Source organism: Aotus nancymaae, unplaced genomic scaffold (genome assembly GCF_030222135.1).
Source record: "Aotus nancymaae isolate 86718 unplaced genomic scaffold, 86718_ANA_hifiasm-v0.15.2.pri h1tg000016l, whole genome shotgun sequence".
In the NCBI taxonomy this organism is placed as follows: domain Eukaryota; kingdom Metazoa; phylum Chordata; class Mammalia; order Primates; family Aotidae; genus Aotus; species Aotus nancymaae.
Genome location: NW_026988428.1, coordinates 68,999,951 through 69,020,782, shown reverse-complemented (window position 1 = coordinate 69,020,782; position 20,832 = coordinate 68,999,951). Strand labels below are relative to the sequence as shown.

At 46.7% G+C, this 20,832-nt stretch overlaps 1 protein-coding gene across 1 annotated transcript in view; it reads left to right on the top strand.

Moving 5' to 3' along the window:
- PRMT8 (protein arginine methyltransferase 8) overlaps window positions 1-20,832 on the top strand; it is a 95,967-nt gene that overhangs the window by 32,885 nt on the left and 42,250 nt on the right. Inside the window, exons 2-3 of the mRNA XM_012455896.2 lie at window positions 10,599-10,784; window positions 20,243-20,398. Coding sequence (XP_012311319.2) covers window positions 10,599-10,784; window positions 20,243-20,398 — 342 coding nt within the window. The remainder of the gene's footprint in view (window positions 1-10,598; window positions 10,785-20,242; window positions 20,399-20,832) is intronic.

Below are 20,832 nucleotides of genomic sequence, written 5' to 3'. Positions count from 1 at the left end.
GAGGAGCCAGGGCCAAGCAGTAGGCAGAATAGGGCCCTACAGGCAGCCAAAGCCACTGTGTCCTGTGCCAGGAAAGGGCCCAGAGAGCATCTAAAGATAGCACCCTGGCACAGAGTCAGGTGGCGAGAACGGGCAGCCTGGTACTCCTGTAACACACGCTAGAATTTCCTCTGAATATTTACACACTCAGTGTCTTCCAGTCATCGCCAGAGCTGCACGGAAGAGGTGGGACAGAAAATCATTGCCATTTGAAGAAGAGGAAACTAAGGCTAGGGAAGGCTCAATGGCCTTTGCATAGGGGCATGAACAGGGAAGGAGAGAAGCAACTCCAGGACACACTGGCGCTCTCTCTGGCTGTGTGCCTGTGGAGCATGTACAGGAAAAACTCCTCTGAGACTCATGAGCGTAGCATAGGTCCCACAGGGATGATCTGACCCAAATCTGGGACTAAAAGTGTAGTCTAACTCCAGGCAAGGCAAGGGTAAGAGAGGACACTGGCTGTGTCTTTCTGCACATCTACCTAGAAAGGAGAGTGGAGAAGCCGAGGCTCCGTAACCCCCTTCAAGTTGAAGGAGGGGAGGAGGCTCCCTTGCCTTGGGGAGGGAAGAAGGAGGAAAGGGAGGGAAATGCACAGGGAAGTCTGCTTTTAAGCCCATTAAAGAGGAAGAACCAAGAGCCAAGCATCCAATTAACCTGACATCTCTTGCAGCCAAAATATCTGAGGATATAAGAAGCGAATTTAATATGTGGAGGCTTGGGAGACAAGTGACTAATAGTGGAAAACAGCCCCAGTTTATTTAAAAAATAGGTCAGGCCCAACAAATCCGATAGATTCCCTCTCAAGCACTTACGATCCAGGAGACAGAGGGAGTGCTGTGTGGGTGCAATGCCATTTTGATCTGAGGCAGACATTGCTTTTGTACCACAGACAGCCAGGGCTGGAGGGAGGCGACCATGCACAGTGCGCAGCTGCAGAGGGCAGCCTTCACGTCGAGCCTCTCAGTGACCCTGGTCAGGGCAGCGAGTCCCTACCAGTGACCCGCCCAAGGTCACAAAGCCTGAAGGTGGCAGCACCCACACCCAATCCCAGCCCCTCCGCTGTTAGAGCTGAAGTGCTCTTCGTGGCCTTGGGTGCCTCTCTTCCAGGTGTCCTTGGCCCAGCCCTGGGAATCTCCGTGGCTGTGAAGCAGCACCAGGCTGCCATCTAAGGGCTATGACAGAGCTCAGGGCTTCAGAGAGGAAGAGGGAAGGCTTGAAGCTGTCCTCAGCACTGTCAGGATCCTAGGCACCAGCTGGGGAGCCTGGTAACATGGGCAGGGTTGGGTCTGATCCCCACCCTGATTTCATTGGTCTACGGTGGGCTGGAGATCCACCAGCGATAGCCCACATGGATTATAAAACAGAAACACTGTTCAAAATCAGAGCCTAGATTTTTTCTAATTTCTAGAGATGTTTATAGATCTCAGGAAAAAGTGTGCCACAGCCATAAATGTGGTAGTAGTAGATGCCCTGATTTCCTTTAGAAGATTCATTTTGGCCAGGCCTGGTGGCCCATGCCTGGTGGCCCATGCCTGTAATCCCAGCACTTTGGGAGGCTGAGGCAGGTGGATCACGAGGTCAAGAGATTGAGACCATCCTGGCCAACATGGTGAAACCCCATCTCTACTAAAAATACAAAAATTAGCTGGGCATGGTGGCACGTGCCTGTAGTCCCAGCTACTCGGGAGGCTGAGGCAGAATTGCTTGAACCCAGGAGGCAGAGGTTGCAGTGAGCCCAGATCATGCCACTGCACTGCAGCCTGGTGCCTGGCGACAAAGCGAGACTCTGTCTCAAAACAAAAAAAAAAAAAAGGAAGATTCATTTTATATAATATATATACACTCTGATAAAATCATTTATTTTAGCATTTTAAAGATTTAAAAGTATTGCAATTAAGAACTCTCTTTATGTAATCCTGGCACTTTGGGAGGCCGAGGCAGGCAGATCACCTGAGGTCAGGAGTTAGAGACCACCATGTTGGAACGTGGTGAAACCCTGTCTGTATTAAAAATACAAAAATTAGCTGAGCATGGTGGCATGCACCTGCAATCCCAACTACTCAGGAGGCTGAGACAGGAGAATCCCTTGAACCCAGGAGGTGGAGGTTGCCATGAGCCAGTGTCACACCACTGCACTCCAGCCTGAGCGACAGAGTGAGACTCCATCTCAAAAAAAAAAAAAAAATGATTCCGTGGAATACTATATGGGAAAGTGCTAATCTAGACCAGTGGTTTTCAAACTTTATTGTATATCAGAATCACCTTCTGAGTCCCATCCCAAAGTTTCTGATTCATTGGTTTCCATCCTGCAAGGCCTGGGAATTTGCATTTCTGACAAGCCCCCAGGTGATGCTGGTGGTCTGGAGACCACACTTCGAGAGACACTGCCCTCTGTAAGCCTTGGCTCAGCTGAGGGTCCTGAGAGGCCTCCCAGAGCGGGAGGGTGGAGACTGAGAGCAGTTGACAGCAGGACCTAAGAGAAGGGGCTTCCAGGAAACACAGCCTTGAAGGGGCTTGACTGTAAGGTAAGAAAACCCTGTGTGAGGATGGGCTCTGCCAAGATCCCAGAGCTAGAGTCAGATATACTATAAAACAGGGCGTTCCGAACAGGGGACAGCCGGCCCTCTGTGACAGGCATCAGTGGCTGGCCTTGCCCCAGCATCCAGGCCTGGAAAAGGCGGATCTGGAGAGCGTCTGTGCCTAAGAAGCCAAGTCCTGTGAAGGGCATGAGGCTGACTACTGAAGAATGAACCAGAGCAAGCCAGGGAGTCTGGGAGGCCATGCGCAGAAGGCAACACCATCTCGCAGGACGGGCAACACCTAGACCAAGCTTTTCCAACCTGCAGCCTGCCCACGGCCCAGGGTGGCTTTGAACATGGCCCAACACAAATCCACAAACTTTCTTAAAATACTATGAGATTTTGTTTTGTTTTGTTTTTTTAGCTCATCAGCAATCGTTAGTGTATTTTATGGGTGGCCCAAGACAATTCTTCCAATGTGGCCCAGGGAAGCCAAAATATTTTGACCCTCCTCCCCTTTACCCCGAGACTCTGGGCTGCCAGCCCCTAGGGGAAGAAGCAGCAAGCTAGAGCTACCTACCCTAGCACAGTACATCCCTCTGGGCGTGCTGACTTCATCTTCCAGCCCCAATGATAAGACATAGGGGTGCAGGAGAGTAGAGAGAAGGTGGACATAGGGCCATCTTGGCCAAAGGCAGGCAATAAAGCCGTACATTTGCTTTCTTAGGTGATAGGAGAGGTCCCAATGCCCAGCAGAGCCCTGGCTTCTCTTTCTGCTGCCTGACATTTCACGCAAGAATTTTTTTTTATGCAAACCTCTGGTCCCTATCTAAAGGCAGGCAGATGGTGCTAGAAGAGCTAACACTTTGTGTGATTATCCACAACAGGAGCCACAGCTTAGATCACAGCCTGGTGAGTAAACACGGGGTGAAGAGAGGTGTGTTGCGTATCTGAGGGTGACACTGGGCAGAGGGGCTAGCATGAAGATGGGCAAGGAGGGAAGAAGGTGAAGGCGGTGGGCAAAAGAAGGGTGAGGCCCATGCTGGAAACCTTCTGCCACCCCTGCGGTGTCCCCTCCGGCTGCGATCCTCTTTCTTCCCTCCATGGCCCTTTAGGCCAGGCAGGTGGCTGCTGAGGACAGACGACTCAGGTTAGAAAAAGCTCTCTTGACATTTGGAGAACAGAGCAGGATTTGGCTCCTCTAGTGGAGCCTCTTGTTCTCAGGAAAATCATTTTAAAGCTTGGGCTGGTGCCAGCAGGAGCCATTTATAGCCCAAAGGGCTTGGGTTAGCTTTGGCTGCCTGGTGCAGAGAACGCTGGCTTCTCTCTGCCCTCTGCAGCCTGCCTTCCCCCTTTAGATGTCCAGCACCTTCACTCTCCTTCCTTGAAGCTGCTTCTTCCTTTCCTCCATCACCTCTTTCCTATTTTCTTGGAGGTTCTAGTTCCAGATCCACCTCTGGATCTAGATTCCCCTAGGTGAGCCTGAACAAATTCCTCACCTTCTGTGGGCCTCAGCACCCTGACATCTGCACCCTGCACCCTCACACCTATTGTCTGCCCTCTTTAAACTCTGTCACCTCGGGGAGGTGCCTGTCTGTGCCTACCTCCACCAAAGCGCTGTCCTTTGTCTAGTCATTGCCTATTAACTCTCTGCCCTCAAGACTGGGCTTCCTGCCTGGGCCAGCTGTGTTACCCATTTCTGAGCACAGGCCTGGCTTCTGGCTCCTGGCAGTAGCTCAGTTAAGCTTGGTTGGGTCGAACTGAGCTAACCATGGCATCAATTTCAAGAGCACAGGCTTTGGCATAAAACAGATACTGGCTGACATATTGGCTATGCTGCTTGCTATCTCTGGGCACTGGCAAATGCCTGCACTTTGTAAGCTTTAGTTTCCTCATTTGTAAATGTCAGTTACTACGAGGATTTCATGAGATGGTGTCTATCTGTAAAGCGCTTGGCGCAGTGTCTGGGGAATAGTGGTTTCTCAGTCCATGTTAGGTCTCATCACCATCATCATCATCTGCATCTATCCTCATTTACAAGGGATGTGGGTTAGGTCAAACATGCTCCCCCGAATCCCTACCCCTGCTTGCGGAAATCCGACCCACCTTTCAAGGACCAGCTCACAAGCTCACATGCCCCTTCTTCAGGAAGCCATCTTCCTCCTGTCTATAGCTCTGCTGCTTCCACAACCCTCCATCTCTGCATTTAGTGGGGCTGGGGCTTGTTCACCCTAGTAGAGTGGGTAGACTAAGACGACTGAGCTTTATTTGTCAGGGAGAAAAACTGCGCTGAAGCTGCCCTGGGTAAGGCCAGTATGGAGGCAGAACACCGAGTTGGGGGAGTCCTGATCAGCTGCTGGCATGGCGGGTGGAAGGCAAATCACAAATATTGACAGTGGAGGGTGATTCTCAGCAGATCAGGGAGGCAGACAACATCGGGAGACCTCCAGCAATTAGCAATGCCCTAGGCCTGGGCCCTTGGGTGGAGGTGCAGAAAGAGTAAGGCAGGGCACTTTCTCTGCACTGGGGCCCAAGAATCTGGCGAGACAAGGCCACAGACAACAGTGCAGAAACAAGTACCACAACCAACTCCAGGGCGGAGCAGGCAGGGCCAGACCTCCAGGGTGATGTGGGCACAGTCACCCTGGAGGTGACTGGGGGCACTGGAATGTCCAGCGGGGAGGGAATTGGGCACAGAGAGCAAATTGGAGCTGAGATAACCGCAGCTGTGGGCAGACCAAGGTGCTGACGTTGAGCGTCCAGCTGCCCATCCGAGTGTGATTCCAAATCCTTTTGCTGATCTCTCAGCCTATGTATACAAGATTGGAGTTTGCAAGTCACCTTCACTCAGAGACTCTGCTTGCCCGGTGTGGCTCAAGGAGGAGTTGAGCCTTCTGACTTTACAGAGGAGACCACTCTCATCCCCCAAGACCATCCGCTATGCTCCTCAAGTCTCAAGAGCCTTCAGTTGTGGCAGAACAATCTGTAGCTCATCTGAGATGCTTCTGGATTCCAATAAGGGTTCCAATTTGCCTGTATGGGATCCATAGAATGCCCATATGTCTCTTGTTTCTTCCACAGGGCTGGCATGGTGCCTTGCTCTCGTAGAAGTTCAATAGGTAGTTGTAGAATTAAAAGCATCACCCCATGTAGCTGAATGTTCAGGGATCACAGGCCGCGCTGCTTCCCACCCACTCCCAACCTCCAGAGAGAGGGCAAGCCTATCAGCCAATGGGCAGAGTGCCAGGCTGTGGACCAGGGTCTGGGCCAGTCTTTTCTTTGTCCCCATGACCTGTGGCTATTGAACTGAATGCCTCCAAATCCACGCATCCCTCTGCCTTCTGCATGGCACGTGGCAGACACTTCATAAGCTGGCTGTTGGGGAAAGTCTCAGGGAGCCCCATGGAAAAGGAAGCCTTGGAATCAGAGTTGAATGACAGCTCACAGGTGCTAGAGGCCCCTGTGACCTTGACCCTGCATAATGCCCAGACCAGTTAGGCCTTTTTCTTTTCTTTAATATATTTAAATGGAGTCAATACTGGGGTCACAGAGTATTGACACACACAGAGCCTTCTTCATCCCTAGAGGTGAAGTGATCTGCACAGCTTCCTGAGCGCAGTGTCCTCCTGGGCGGCTGAGGTTGGGAGGGCCCCAGCCAGGCTGGATGGAGGTTGACTTTGTTTCGGAGCCCTTGATTGGACACTGGAGTGCAATGCTCAGGCTACATATCCTCGGAGAAAGGGCAGCCTGGAAGTGGCAGGAGTGAGGACACATCCTCCCAGCTTCACTGTTTGTCTCTGTGTCCCCAAGCCTCTCTGCCTGGTCCCCTGGTGCCTCCAAGGTCCTGGTAGGAGGTCCTGTCCTAGCTTCTCTCTCAGGCCCGTCCTCTCTCCCCTCTACCTTCCTCCCCTTGGAGTCTGTCTACCTGCACCCTTTCAGCAGTCACAGGTGGCTTTCCAATCCAAGTACCAGCCTCAGCTTCTCTCCAGAAGTCTGGGATTATACTTCTTTGTGTTTCTCAATATTGTTACTTTTTGCTATTGACAAAGCAGTACATGTCAATGGCATACATTTTAGAAAATGCAAACACGCACAAGAAAGAAAAGAATGAACTCTTCACAACCCAAACCCCTAGAGCAATCACCAACACTCCTGGCACCTTCTGAGTCCCCTCTCTTCACACACAGGCATGAACAGGCTTACATTTTTTAAATGGTACCCCGCTGTGTATTCTTCTCCCACTTGTTCTCCTCAACCAACACTTTATCATGATCCTATTTTCGTGTCATCAGACACTCTTCCCAATACTTCTAATGGCTGCATAGTATTCTATTGTGTGGCTACACCACAGTTTAATGTTTTGCTTTGTGGAACATTTAAGTTGACTCCTATCTTTTGTCACTAAGGACAGCGTTGTCATGAAATTCTTAACAGCTACATCGTTATGATTATCCGTGATTCTCTCCTTAATATGAAGTCCACAAAACTTTAATTGCGGGGCTAACGGATTTGTGCTCTTTAGCGCTTTAAATCCATTTAACAAACTGCTAACTAAAAGTCTTGACGTATTTTCATTCCCACTAGAAATGTGTGAAAGTACCTGTCTCTCTGCAGCTCTTACATATGCAGCGCTTTGGTAGTTTTGGTGGGAGAAGAGCTTACCTGGTATTTAAGAACCATAAGTTTTTAATTTGAATTTACCTGATTTCTAGTGAGGTTTAACGCTTTTGCTGCACATTAACTTGCCATTTATATTTCACACGTACTTGCCTCATGTGAATAGACTATCAAAGCCTTTCCCCAACGTTACATTGTGGGTGTTCATCTATTTTTGTATTGGCTTATAAAAGCTCTCTACGTATTAAGGGTGTTAACCTTTGTCTGCCATATATGCTAAAATGTGCTTCTCGGTCTATCATTTGCCTTTTAACTTTGTTTATAGTATTTATTGCCTGGAACTGTGTTAATGCCTTGCTAGGCATCTTTTCTTATATGACATAACGACATTTCCAACTCTGCATATCCAAACTGAAATTCATTATTTCCCCCCACCCCAACCTGCTCTGCCTGCTGACTGGCTTATTTTTGTTAATGTCACCACCGTTTCCCTAGTCACCCAGGCTTGAAATGTTCAAGTCATCTTTGATTCCATCTCCTCTCTCTTCCCCTGTGTGTCGTCAGTTGCCAAAGCCTGTGGAGTCTATTTCTGCACTTTCTCTGGCAGGCAGCCCCTTGGACATTCCAGTAGTTCAGGATCTCATTATTTCTTGACTGGACTTTGAAAATAGCCCCCAAAGTTCATACTTTGCCTCTCCTCCATTTTCTTCTTCTCCTCGGCCCCTCCCGTGCGCTGCTACCACATCTATCTTCCTAAAGCAGAGCCCAAACACGGAAGTTGCCAGTTCCCTGGTTACAAACCAGCAATAGCTCCCCATTGTCTTTTGTGTTTAATTACAACCTCTCAGCCTGGACATAATTTCCTTTCAACTGAATCTCTCACCGTCTCAGCCAAGCAGCTCCCAGACAAACTCACTGCTCTCCTGCCTCTTTGTTGCTCAAGCTATCCCTTCCTCCACCTGCCAAAATCCATTGAAAAAGCTCCCACCTCACCCCACCTCCTGCTATCCCAGGACTTCCTGACTCTTTGCATTAAAGTGAATTCTTTTTCCTGTGAACCTCCAGAACAATTTGCTTGAACTTCTCTTGTAGGACAAATCTTATTCCAACATCCATCAGAGACACTAAGGGTCTTAGAATCTAGGAAACAGGGTCCTTGGAGGGCACAGTTCCCATACGTCTGTTTCTTCCACAGGACCTGCGCGGTGCCTGGCTGTTGTAGATGTTCAGTAGGTAGTTGTGGAATTAAAAGGAACACCCCATGTAACTGAATGTTCAGTGATCACAGGCCACTGCTGTTTCCCACCCACTCCCAGCCTCCTGGGAGTCTTAGGCTGTGGAGTCTCAGGAAGCACATGGGAAAGGCAGAGCCTTGGAATCAGAGTGGAATGACAGCTAAGGGTGCTGGAGGCCCCTGTGACCTTGACCACGCACAATGCCCAGACCAGCTAGGACTTCTTCCTCTTCCTTAACATATTTAAATGGAGTCAATATTGGGGTCAGCTTCATGCACAGAGACTTCTCTGGCTTTAGAGGTGATTCTGCAGGCTGCACAGGAGTGTGCAATTGACACTGGCTATTTTTATCCTCCTAGAGACCGTGACCAACATCGCAAGCTGAGGGTGGGTACACCTACTGAATTCTAATGAGGCAGCCCCACTCGCCTCTGCCAGCCCGTCCGGGATCTCACCAACCTGAAATCTGATGTTGCTAAACTGGGAAATGTGTTTATTTCCCAGGTGCAGTAGCCTAGATACACTGGGAAAATGGGACCATCCCACTCCCCCCAGCTCACTCCGCTGCAGCCCTGGACACAGGACAGTGTGGGGGCTGTGCCCAATGATTCCGGGGAGCAGATGAAATCACTTGGCTTTCTTGATCTTGCTATGTCCTAGGATCCCCCTGTTTCCCTTGCTAGAAAGAAGGCAGTAAGTCTGAGCTGACCCAGCTCACTGACGAGAAAATCAAGACATAGAATAAGGACATGATTTATGTAACAGTAATAATGAGCACTTACTGTGTGCCCACCTGTTCTAACACCTTTCCGTATGCTAACTCCTCCAAACTTTTGGACAAATTTTTCAGGTAGGTTTTATTATGATTTGTGTTCTATAGAGGAGGAAAAGCTGAGGCACAGTGATGACAAATGATTTCCCAAGGTCACACAGCCAACAAACGCTGGGTTTCAGAGTCAGGCAGTGTGGCTCCAGGGTTCGTACTTTCAGCCACTTTGCTATCTGCCTCCTAGTATCTATTTTTAATTTCACTAGAGCCAGGATAGGATCCAGGAGCCTGGATTCCCAGCCCCAGAGGACTGACTGCTAGATCATACTCCTTTTTGATTTTTCAAATTCTGCTCTGCTTTGAGGCCTTTACCATGCCTTGCACATCTGGGTCTCCTGCACTCCAGGGAGAGGAGGTCTCCTGGCAAAACTGCTTCTGTTGCAGCTTTGAGTTTCTGGGCTCCAGTTGCTGTCCCTGGGTACCAGAAGCTCTCTGGACCCCTATCTCCTTCTCCCTGTTCCCCCTAGCCTGTGGAGGACCAGGGAGCAGAGGGCGATGGGCAGCAGCAGTGGGGGTATAGCTGGGCTGGGCCTCAGGACTGGGGCACCCAGGAATAGCAATAATTGGTCGTGTGGAGACCATCAGTGTGGGTATCCACAGTGCTGAATCCACGGTAGAACTGTGAATCAGAAACTAGGAGCAAGACAGCAGATGGGAGACACCAGAACCTAAGACATCTGCACTGTGGGGATCAAATCCTCCTGGAGCTTGATGCTGCCTGTTGAGTGGAGAGAAGCCCATGGGTTCACCTTCCTGAGGACGCAGGTGGGACTTCGTTTCATCTAGCAGATCTTACTACGTGCCTGGCGCTTTTCTAAGCACTTCAAAATACAAACTTGTGTAATCCTCAGGACAACTCTAGGAGGCAGGGACCATTTTATTCCCACGTTAGAGACAAGGAAAATGAGGCATTGAGATGTTCGGAAGTTTGCCCCGTATAGCTGGGAAATGGCAGAGCTGGGATTCAGCTCTGGAATCCACGCTCTTGGCCACCGTGCTGTGCTATGCGTCTTTCCCTTTACTGAATGCTTCCTGTTTGCCTTCAAAGGAAGATGCTATTTCCCCATTTCACAGTACACAAATTGAGGCCTGCATTTGCTCAGGTCACCCAATTAATAAGAGCTGAAAGTAGGTGAGATCTGGGTATATGTGGCTCCTCCATGGCCTGCCATTCAGCAGATCATAGCCAAGAGCCCTGCTGCCGGGAGCTGGAAGGGCTCACCTACCTCCCTTTCAGGAAGGACTGCTGGGGCTGCTCGAGGCTGGCCTCAGGAAGGGGGAAGGAAAGAGGACCACCAGCCCCCGCAGGCGGAACCTTGTTATCTCTCCTAACACCGGACCCCCTTCTCTTCCCCTCAGGTGAACAGTCCCCCCTCCCAGCCCCCTCAGCCCGTCATCCCTGCTAAGCCCGTGCAATGCGTCCATCATGTGTCCACTCAACCCAGCTGCCCAGGAAGGGGCAAGATGTCCAAGCTGCTGAACCCAGAGGAGATGACTTCCAGAGATTATTACTTCGACTCCTACGCCCACTTTGGGATTCATGAGGTAAAGTCTCCCAAGTGGGTGGCTAATGGGGCGAGGTTGACTCTGCTGTTTTATTGTTTTCAGAGGCAGCACAGTGTGTTCAACTCCTTGCCATGGTAAACTGAGTGTTCCCAGCGTCCCTGAGTCCTCTGACCCTTTCTCCAACCTTGGGGTACCCTCTGGGAGGGGGCCAGGCCAGGTCTGGAGCAGGGGATCAGGCGAAAGTGTGTGTCTGTATGCTCCACAGTCAGAGAGAGCACACAAGGTGTTTAGGGTTGGTTTGTTTTACATTCCAGCTCCTGTGTCTGTCCCCAGCCATAAACCCAGCTCATCCAGTGTGGGCTGGATAGCACTGGTCTTTGCACCAGGAGCTCAAATGCTTGCAGCCAGCGTCCTGAGGCAGCAAGGTCCTTCCAGAGATCATGATGTCCATTCGCTAACCAATGAGCACCTCCGGGGGAAGAGCTGCAGGAAGCTTTCTTGGGAGCTTGGCCCAGGTCTGACACCCTGATTGAGTATCTGGAAATTCTTATGTCTAAATGCCAATCTTACATTACAGAGAAGACTAATGTTGGCTATGGAACAGAACAGAGCCTCCTAACACGAGGCTTCCTGGCTAGAGTGGGGGCCTAATGGTGCCCTTACTGTGTATCTTTCATTATAATCTCCAGCAATTTCTTCAGCCACTCCAAATAAATAGGTAGCATTTACTGAGTGCTTGCTAAGCACCAGGCACAGTTCTAAGCACATTATACATAACATTTCATTTAATTCTAATAAGAACTCTATGAAGAAGATATTTCCATGATCCTCTTACAGTGTAAAAACAAATTGGGAACAAAAGTTTGCTTGCTATGCAAATCCATTTTCAAAACAAGTCTCAAAGAGCTTCCTTCCACGTACGCACTGCTGTGAACACTTCCTACGTGGAAGTGATGACACTGCCATTGCCAGAAGGGTGTTTAGTAATTTAGTAATCATAGCCAGCTCTTTGGCTGGTTTGTTTTGTTTTAGAGCTGACTATACACTGTGTTGCCCCAAGCATTTTATATTATCGGCTCATTTATTCTTCAGGTCAACCCGGTGCGGTTGGTGTTATCATCTGTCCCCATTGTCCAGATGATTTTGGCCCTTAAGAATCAGATCAACTCTCATTCAGCTTTGCTGGCTTTGGTTTTGTTTTGTTTTGTTTTTGGCGAAAGGCCACAAGCTAGTAGATGGCAGAGCTAGCAATTTAACCTTCACCTTTTGTTCCTAACCACCACGCCATACAGCCCTTAAAACAAGTTTTCTTTCTTCCCATCTGGGAACTGTAAAAATTAAATTGCCATATTTGTTCCTGCTGGTTTTTCTGCAGACCCACGTGGAGGTAGAGGGTGGAAGGAGGCCCCTCAGTTACTTCTAGACTGGCGGCTCAGCCTCATTTAATCCATGGAGGCTCAAGGTTTGGCTCCCTGAGAACTGCTCACTATGTAAAACCAGTAATCCTGGGCCTGCAGTGGAGGAGGACTGGGGCCTGTGTTCAGTCCAGAAGATCCTGGCCCAGGAGGGCCTGGACAGCTGAGCCTGTGGCTCTTGGGAGGTAAAATGCCGTCTCAGGGCAGACAGGTGAACTCTTACCCCTTACTTGACTCCGCTCTCCTTTGGGGTAGGAATTCATGGAGCCCTGTTCTTGGCCCGTGAGAGGCTCCAGTGGGTGGGGGAAAGAGCCTCTGCAAGCGCTCTATCCTCAAGACCTTGTCCCTAATTAAAGATCATGCTCTCCATGTGACAAGTTCTAACAGGCCTGTGGCTTGGGGTACCCATTTCAGGACAGATTCATGGGACAAGAGAGCAGTTCTAGGGACTCCAAAATGCTTCCTCTTGGACCTGGCCCAAACTCCCCCATTAGAAACCAAACCACCATGAGGTGCACTCAAGCCAGGTCTGTAGGCTTCCCCCTCCCCACTCGGAGCCTCCCTGATCGGCTTCCTGGACACCTCCTTCTGGGTTGCTAGGTTCGTGTTGGGCCACGCCTTTGGCATTTCAAATGTGCTCCACTAGGCTATTCCTGATCTCTATCATTCCTTCAGGACTTGGTGTCCCCAGCCTGTTACCTAGTGCTTGGCACATTGTCCGGATTGCAAAGGCTTGTTGACACAGCTGCTAATCCAGTCATTCAGGCGATGCTGGTCAGCACCATTCTCAGTACCCAGGGAAGAGGACGCCAAGTGTCACCAGATAAATACTAGACCAGGTTCCCTCAATTGTGTGTATTGATAGAAAAGTCAAGCTTGTGCATGCAAATATATAAACATCTTGCAGGCTGAGCTGGGGACTTAGAGTAAAAGACCTGTGAGTCATAGATAACGTTCCTGTCCTGGGAGAGTCCTTAGCAGCCTTCTCATTAGGAAATACTTCTGGACATCTAGCTTAACTCCCTCCTGCTGCTGCACCAGACCATCTCATAGGTCATTTAATGCAGGAACAGCTAGGTAACCTTCTTTTCCCACTGAGGTTTCCTTTTACCCTGTTTTCAGTTTTCCAGATCATCTGCATGAAAGGAGGTGGGGGGCACACGGAAGAACTTTCAGCACCGTTCTTTGCAGAGAGAAGGCCTGCTCAGTTCTTGTTATCGAGCACCAGGGATCTCTTTTCCGTGCCAGATGGTGCATGGTGATGCCTTTGCCTCCTTGGTCTGAGCAAGACCCATATTTCTCCATCCATCCGGAGCCATGCTGGCCATTTGGCAGTCTTCTCCCCATCATTAACGAAATGCTCACACAGTGGGGAGTGGCACCGCTGGCCTGCTGATTAATAGCCATCAGTGAGTGTTGACAAAACACGGTGTGGATGGATTGGGTTTGATGAGTCTGTAAGTACAAACAAGAAGTGCTGAGTACAGGGGACTGTTGGGGCTAGAGAGCACAGCAGGGGGTGACTCTGGACATTTCTGTTCTGATCGCATGGCTCCATTCACAGACAACTCTGTTTCCAGCCTCCAGAGGGCAGGGGCTAGGGAGAGGAAAACCCTGACCTTCCAATTCAGGCCTCTCTGAGAAGAATGGAGTCTTGAACAATCTTGAATCTGAAGTGGAGACTGTGTACTTCCTGAGGCCACCACCCAGGGAGGAGGCAGCAAGCTCCATGACCCCCAGATCCCAGCTCTGAAATCTCAGCATCTCAAACAGTCGGCACTGGGCTTGGTGCCTGAGCCGCGAGAAGCATCCTTGCCAATGCGGCTGTGCCTCCAGCACCTGAGCCCTGGGTCCCAATCCCACTCCCAGCCAGCTCCCTTCCTTTGGCACTCTGGCTGCAGGTTCTGTTGAAATAGACTCTTCGGGGCCTCATTTCCCAGCAATTTGTCAATGTGCCATCATGTGCTTAATAGGCAGGAAAGCAAGGACACAAATGAATCCCCTGCTAAAGGCTGGGAGCTGTTTTCAATAGGGTGGCATGTTCCTGTCTGAATGTCTTGGGAGTTCTTTGGGCTATTCTCCCAGGAATATTTAAAGCAGGGGTAGAGGAAGGGGAGAGCGGACCCCTTCTTTTGGCAAGTTGGGTAGGGGAAGACTTGCTAAGTCACAATTTCTGTTCTTCCAGAACTTGTAACTTCCGACTTAACTCCTGGGATCTGGGACTTTCAGGAAAGGAGAATTGGCCAAAAAAGTGACAAAGGCAATGAACTAAAGGGTGGGCACTGGTGAGGTGGTGGGGGGCTCCCCATTAGCAAAAATAGGTTAGGTTTTGAAGGGAAGGCAAGGGTTAAAGAAAGACACACCCACAGAAAGAGAGCGGCTCAACAGCAAATGCAGGCTCTATGTCCAGCGTAAAACCTACAGAAGTGGGGAACCAGACTAATGCCAGAACCCTCCCCCCACCGATGCTTACAGGCTGGGGGTACTTACAGGTATGGGAAGGAGGGGTCTGGGCAGTATGGCTTGCTGCCCTGCAGGATATTGATAAGATGTTCCTATGATGAGGCAGTGCTGGCCCTTGTTCTGGTGGGATATTATATGGTGTTCTTTGGACCTTTGTCCAGCAAGATATAATAGGGATGTTTCTTTTTCTTTCTTTCTTTCTTTCTTTTGAGATGGAGTGTTGCTCTGTTGCTCAGGCTGGAGTGCAGTGGCATGATCTTGGCTCACTGCAACCTTCACCTCTGGGTTCTAGCAATTCTCCTGCCTCAGCCTCCCAAGTAGCTGGGATTGCAGGTGCCTGCCACCATGCCCGGCTAATTCTTGTATTTTTAGTAGAAATGGGGTTTCACCATATTGGCCAGGCTGGTCTCAAACTCCTGACCTTGCGATCCACCCACCTCAGCCTCCCAAAGTGCTGAGATTACAGGCATGAGCCACTGCGCCCAGCCAGGGATGTTTCTTTAGTTGGGCCTTTGTCTGCCTTGCGGTCAAGTGGTTAGGCAGGATGCTTCTCATGGCCTGAACCCCTATGAAATGTTTTGCTTTGACCAAGGTCTGCAAAATAGCTGGGAGCTTACAAAATGGTGCAGTATGGGCTAGCAGGCTCTCTGGAGGTACTCGGCCAATCCACTTCCATCCACTAAAGGCAGTTTAGACTTTTAATTGTGGTTAAGATTGAAACAGTTTTTCGGCCTTTGTTGGTATTTTGCCTCCCTTCCCTGTTCACCTCAGCTATTTCCTTGCATGGATGAAGAAAAGGGTTGTAGTTATCACAAAGAGCCAGAACTAACATTTTTGTGAAACTTACTACACTTTTGTAATCATCATAACAAACCCTACAAAGTAGGTGATGTTATGACTCCCCGTTTCCAGATGAGGAAATTGAGGCACAGACAGCTGAAAGCTGGTCTGGGTCAGAGAGCTCACAAGCAGTGCAGGTATGATCTGAATGCAGTTATTTGAGATTTGAATGCTGTAGAGTCTGTGTGTTTAACCACTGTGCTGTACGGTTTTCCTGCTTACTGAGCACCTGCTATGAACCATGCCCCATGCCTGGTTCTGGGTAAACCATCTATCTTGTCTTTGGTCCGAGATCTCCTATAGGGAAAGGCTTCAGCTCTCCTTCAGAGTATTTAAAACCAGAATTGAACTCAACACAACCAATCCCCACACCTTATTCAACTTCTAATCAGATCAAAGATATCAGCCCCGGGGCAGCACAGGAAATGATGGCTGGGCTTCAGAATGGTTCATGCCTCCTTTTCACCTTCAGTCTCCACCAGAATTTCCTCTGTGACTCACCGTAACTGGAAACGTAAGAGAAACAGAATTTGGGAAATGTAGCACCACCTGGCCAAGATGACACGTTGCAAAGCCTCCCAATGTGGTGTACAGAACTCCAGAAAACATGAAACCAAACCTACAGAAGTAAAGGAATAAAAAGACAAATCCCCAGTCATGATTAAATATTTTAACACTTCTCTCTTGGTAAGTGATCAGACACGGGCACAAAAAAAATCAGTAAGAATGCAGAAAATTTGAATAATACAATCAAACAACATGAGCTAATTGACATTTTTAGAACATTTCATCTTCAAACTACAGAGGACATGCATGTGGGAACATTCACTAAGGTAGATCCTATGCTGGGTCACAAAACAAAGATTAAAATCATGCAAAGTATGTTTTTTGATCACAACGAATTGAATTAGAAACTGAAAACAATAAATTATCCAGAAAATCTCCAAGTAATTGGAAAGTAGGCAGCACTCTGCTAAATAGACCATGGGTCAGAGAAGAGATCACAGAAAGAAAGAGAAACTATCCCAAACTAAATGACAGTGGAAATACAACATATTAAAATTTGGGGAAGAAAATTCAAGCAATATTTAGAGGGAAATTTGTAGCTTCAGATGCTTGTGGAAAAAAAGGCATAAAATCAATGATCAAAACATCTACCTTAGGAAGCTAGAGAAGAACAAATAAGACCCAAGTAAGGTGAAGAAAGGAAATAATTAAGATGAAAACAGAAGTCAATGAAATAGAAACTAAACAGTGGAGAAAACCAACAAAGCCAAAAGTTGCTTTGTGAAATGGTTAATTAAATCGATAATATCTAGCTAGACTAATCAAGAAAAAAAGAGAAAACACAAATTATCGTATCATAAATGAAGGCAAGAACATTGTGACGATCATGCAGACACTCAACAGGCAATGGGAGAATATGATGACATGTCATGCTGATAAATTTGACATTGTACATAAAATGGATACATGTCTTGAAAAAATAACTTGTCAAAACTGACATAAAATGCATCAAAAACTAAAATAGCCTTTACTAATTAGAGAAATTGAATTCATATACAACTTCCCATAAAAAAACTCCAGGCATATATGGCTTTACTGGTGAATTATAATAAACATTTAAAGAAGAAATGTACCTAATACAAACTTTTGCAGAAAATATATGAGCAGAGAACAATTCCTAACTTATGTGATGAGCCCTGTATAACTTCGATTACCAGAGAAAAGGTAAGACAAGGTTAAAGATCAACGTTCCTCATAATTATGAATATGCAGCAAAATGTTAGCAAATAAAACCCAGCAATATTTTAAAAAGCTAATGCATCATGACAAAATGTTTGTGTAACATTAAAAACCAGTCTGTGAAGTTCAACCCATTGACAAAATAAAGAGAAAAGTCATATACCATCTCAATAAATGAAAAAGCATGTGACAAAATTAAATACCAATTCATGATAAAATCTCTCACCAAGTTAAGAATAGAAGGGAACTTCTTCAGTCTGATGAAAGACATTTATAGGAAGCCTAAATTATACTTAATGGATATATTATTGGAACAAAGGAAGGATGTCTGTCCTCTGTAATTCTATTCAACATTTTACTGGCAGTCTTTGCCAGTGCAATAAAGCAAGAGGAAAGAACCAAAAAATAAAAGGCATACAGGTAGGAAAAAAAGAAGAAAAACTGTCTTTATTCACAAGTGACAAGATGTTTTACGTAGAAAAATAAAGAAATCTAAAAAAAAAAAACCTACTGGAATTAATGTGTGAAGTGAGCAAGGCTGCAAAATACAAGGTCATATATACACCAACACTTTGGAAAATGAAAAGCTTTACACACCATATACAGTACCACAAAATAAAATAATTGAATGGGGCCATGTGTGGTGGATCACATTTTTAATCCCAGTACTTTAGGAGGCCAAGGTGGGCAGATTGCTTGAGCCCAAGTGTTCAAGGTCAGCTTGGGTAACATGGTAAAACACCGTCTCTACCCCAAAAATACAAAAATTAGCCAGTCTCATAACCCGGTCTCAAAATAAACAAAAAAATTAAATTTTTTTGAAAAACTAAATAAGATAAAACAGTTGAATGGAAATGTAAGATCTTTATACAGAAATCTATACACCATTCCAGAGATAAATAAAAGATCTAGATAAATGGAGAACTGTGACATTCTTGGATTATAAAACTCAAAATTGCTAAGATGTCAGTTCTCCCCAGATTGATCTATAGATTTAATACAATTCTGATAGATGCCAGGAGACTATTCTGTATGAATTAATAAGGTAATTCTAAAATTTACATGGAAATGCAAAGGGCCTAGAAAAACCAAAATAATCATGTTAGAGAACTACATTGGAAGACTCTCACTACTTTATTTCAAAGTTAATACAAAGGTGCAGCAGTCAAGTCAGTGTTGACATTGTATATCAGTGGACTAGATCAGAGAGGCCACACGTGTAGAGTCAATTGATTTTTGGTAAAGGTGACAAGGTAATTAATGGAGGAAATGATGCTTGGACCATTTATTTGCAAGAAAAAAATGAGCTCACACCCCTAACTTACACTATACACAAAAATTAATTTGACATGTAAAAGCCACAGCTATAAAGCCTCTAGAAAAAAACAAAGGAGAGTGTCTTTGTGACTTGGGGTACACAAAGGTCAGACAGGGCACAAAAAGCACCAATCATAAGTGAAAAAAATGGAAAAACTGATCTTTATCAAAATTAAAAACTGCTTTTCAAAAGACAACATTAAGAAAATGAAAAGGCAAATCACAGATTGGGAGAAGATATTTGCAATATATGTGCAGTATGTCTGATGAAGGACTGGTTTCCAGAATGTATAAACCCCTGCAATTCAGTAAGAACAAGACAAACAGCTCAAGACAAAAATGAACAGAGGACTTGAATCTGCACTTCATAAAAGACGATATATATAAATAACCAATAAGCACATGAAAAAATTATCTACTTCAATAATCATCAGGGAAATGCAATCAAAACTATAATGAGACACCAGTTCGTATCCACAAGAATGGCTAAACTAAAAAGATGGATAATGCAAAGTTGCCAGGCTGTGAAACACCTTGAACTCTCTCACATTGCTGGTGGGAGTGTAAAATGGTACAACTAGTTTGGAAAACTCTTTGGCAATTTCTTATAAAGTTAAACATGTACCCACCCTAAGACCCAGCACACTTACTTTTAGGTATCTACCCAAGGGAAATGAAAACATATCCTTTGCTATTACGAATAAAGAGCAAAAAACTGGAAAAAATCTTAGTATTTTACAAGCAAGTGAATGGATAAATACATTGTGGCATGTTCATACAATGGAATACCATTCAATAACAACAGCAAAAGAACAAACCTTGGATCTGTGTAAGAACATAGATGAATCTCAAAAACTTCATGTTGCACAATTTATATAAAGTTCTAAAATAGGCAGAAGGAAGCTTTGGTGATAGAAATCAGATCATATGTCATCTTGGGAGAGGCTGAAGATTGACTACAAAAGGGCATGAAGGACTTTCTGGGGTGATAGAAATGTTCTATATTTTGGTAATGGTGGTGGTTACACATGTGTACATTTGTCAAAGCCCTTTTACTGAACCAGAAGCTTAAAACCTGGGCTTTTGTTGTATGCAAATTATGCTTTCTAAAAAAATCACGTTTGATGATAAATTAGTTAAAAGCGTTTGCTGATACCTTGAATGGCCAAAGATCCCTACCTCACCACCATACACAGAGTTAACATGTTCTCTTTGGGTCAGAGTACATTGTAACAAGTAATCTTGTTTCTCTCACTGCAAAGCCCTTATGCTGGACAGAGGAAAATGTTCCCAGTCTTTAAAAAAAAAAAAAGCAAACAAAGCAAAAAATACACTCACAAAAGCCTCTTTAAATAACTTGTTCAATGATCATTCTCTCACCATGACAGATAGCTCTGCTTTGGGTCTAACTTAAATCTCTTACGCTGTGTTGTACTGATCTCTCCTTTGATCCTTTAATAAATCAGAGCTTTCCCAGGTCTGGACATGAGTTTCTCTTTTGATGGTGCATAACTATCTTTCTGGGTAGAGTTTTAAGGCGGAGGAAGTTTGGAATGATGATGGTAGCACCTGGCCCAGCTGCCCCACTGCTGTCCTCTGTGGCTCTGCCTGATGATATCATTGAGTCTCCTGAAGGGTCACCTGAGGTGGTGTGTACAAGGTACTCCCAGGTACCTTGAATTCACTGATGTTTCATTTATTTTCCCTCCACCACAGGAAATGCTGAAGGACGAGGTGCGGACGCTCACTTACCGGAACTCCATGTACCACAACAAGCACGTGTTCAAGGACAAAGTGGTACTGGATGTGGGGAGTGGTACTGGGATCCTTTCCATGTTTGCTGCCAAGGCAGGGGCCAAGAAGGTGTTTGGGGTGAGCATGCCACTTCCTCCCATATGCTGGCTTCCACAGAGCTGGCCCCTTGTCCTCTGCCTCCACCCGCCCTCTTAGAAGTACAAAATCTGATTCATCTCTTTTGCTGGGGTCACGCCTTCGAGGAGTAGAAGAAATCAGGTGTGACTCTCAGGAAGCAAGGCAGGCTGCCTGTCCCTATGCATGGCTCCTGGGTCCTTGCGACCACTGACATTTGCAGAGGAATTTTGGCTTTCCTGAGACCATTCCAATGTCATCATGATCTTTCGGTGCTTAGCCCCAAGGTCAACTTCAGAGGCAGTGCAGGTGGTTATGCGGGGGAGCTCTGGTTAGAATTTCTGCATTTACATTCACTAAGCATGTGACCTTGAACTATTCACTTCCGCGTACCCCACTTTCTCCATCTGTAAAATGTGCATAATAGCAGTCCCTTG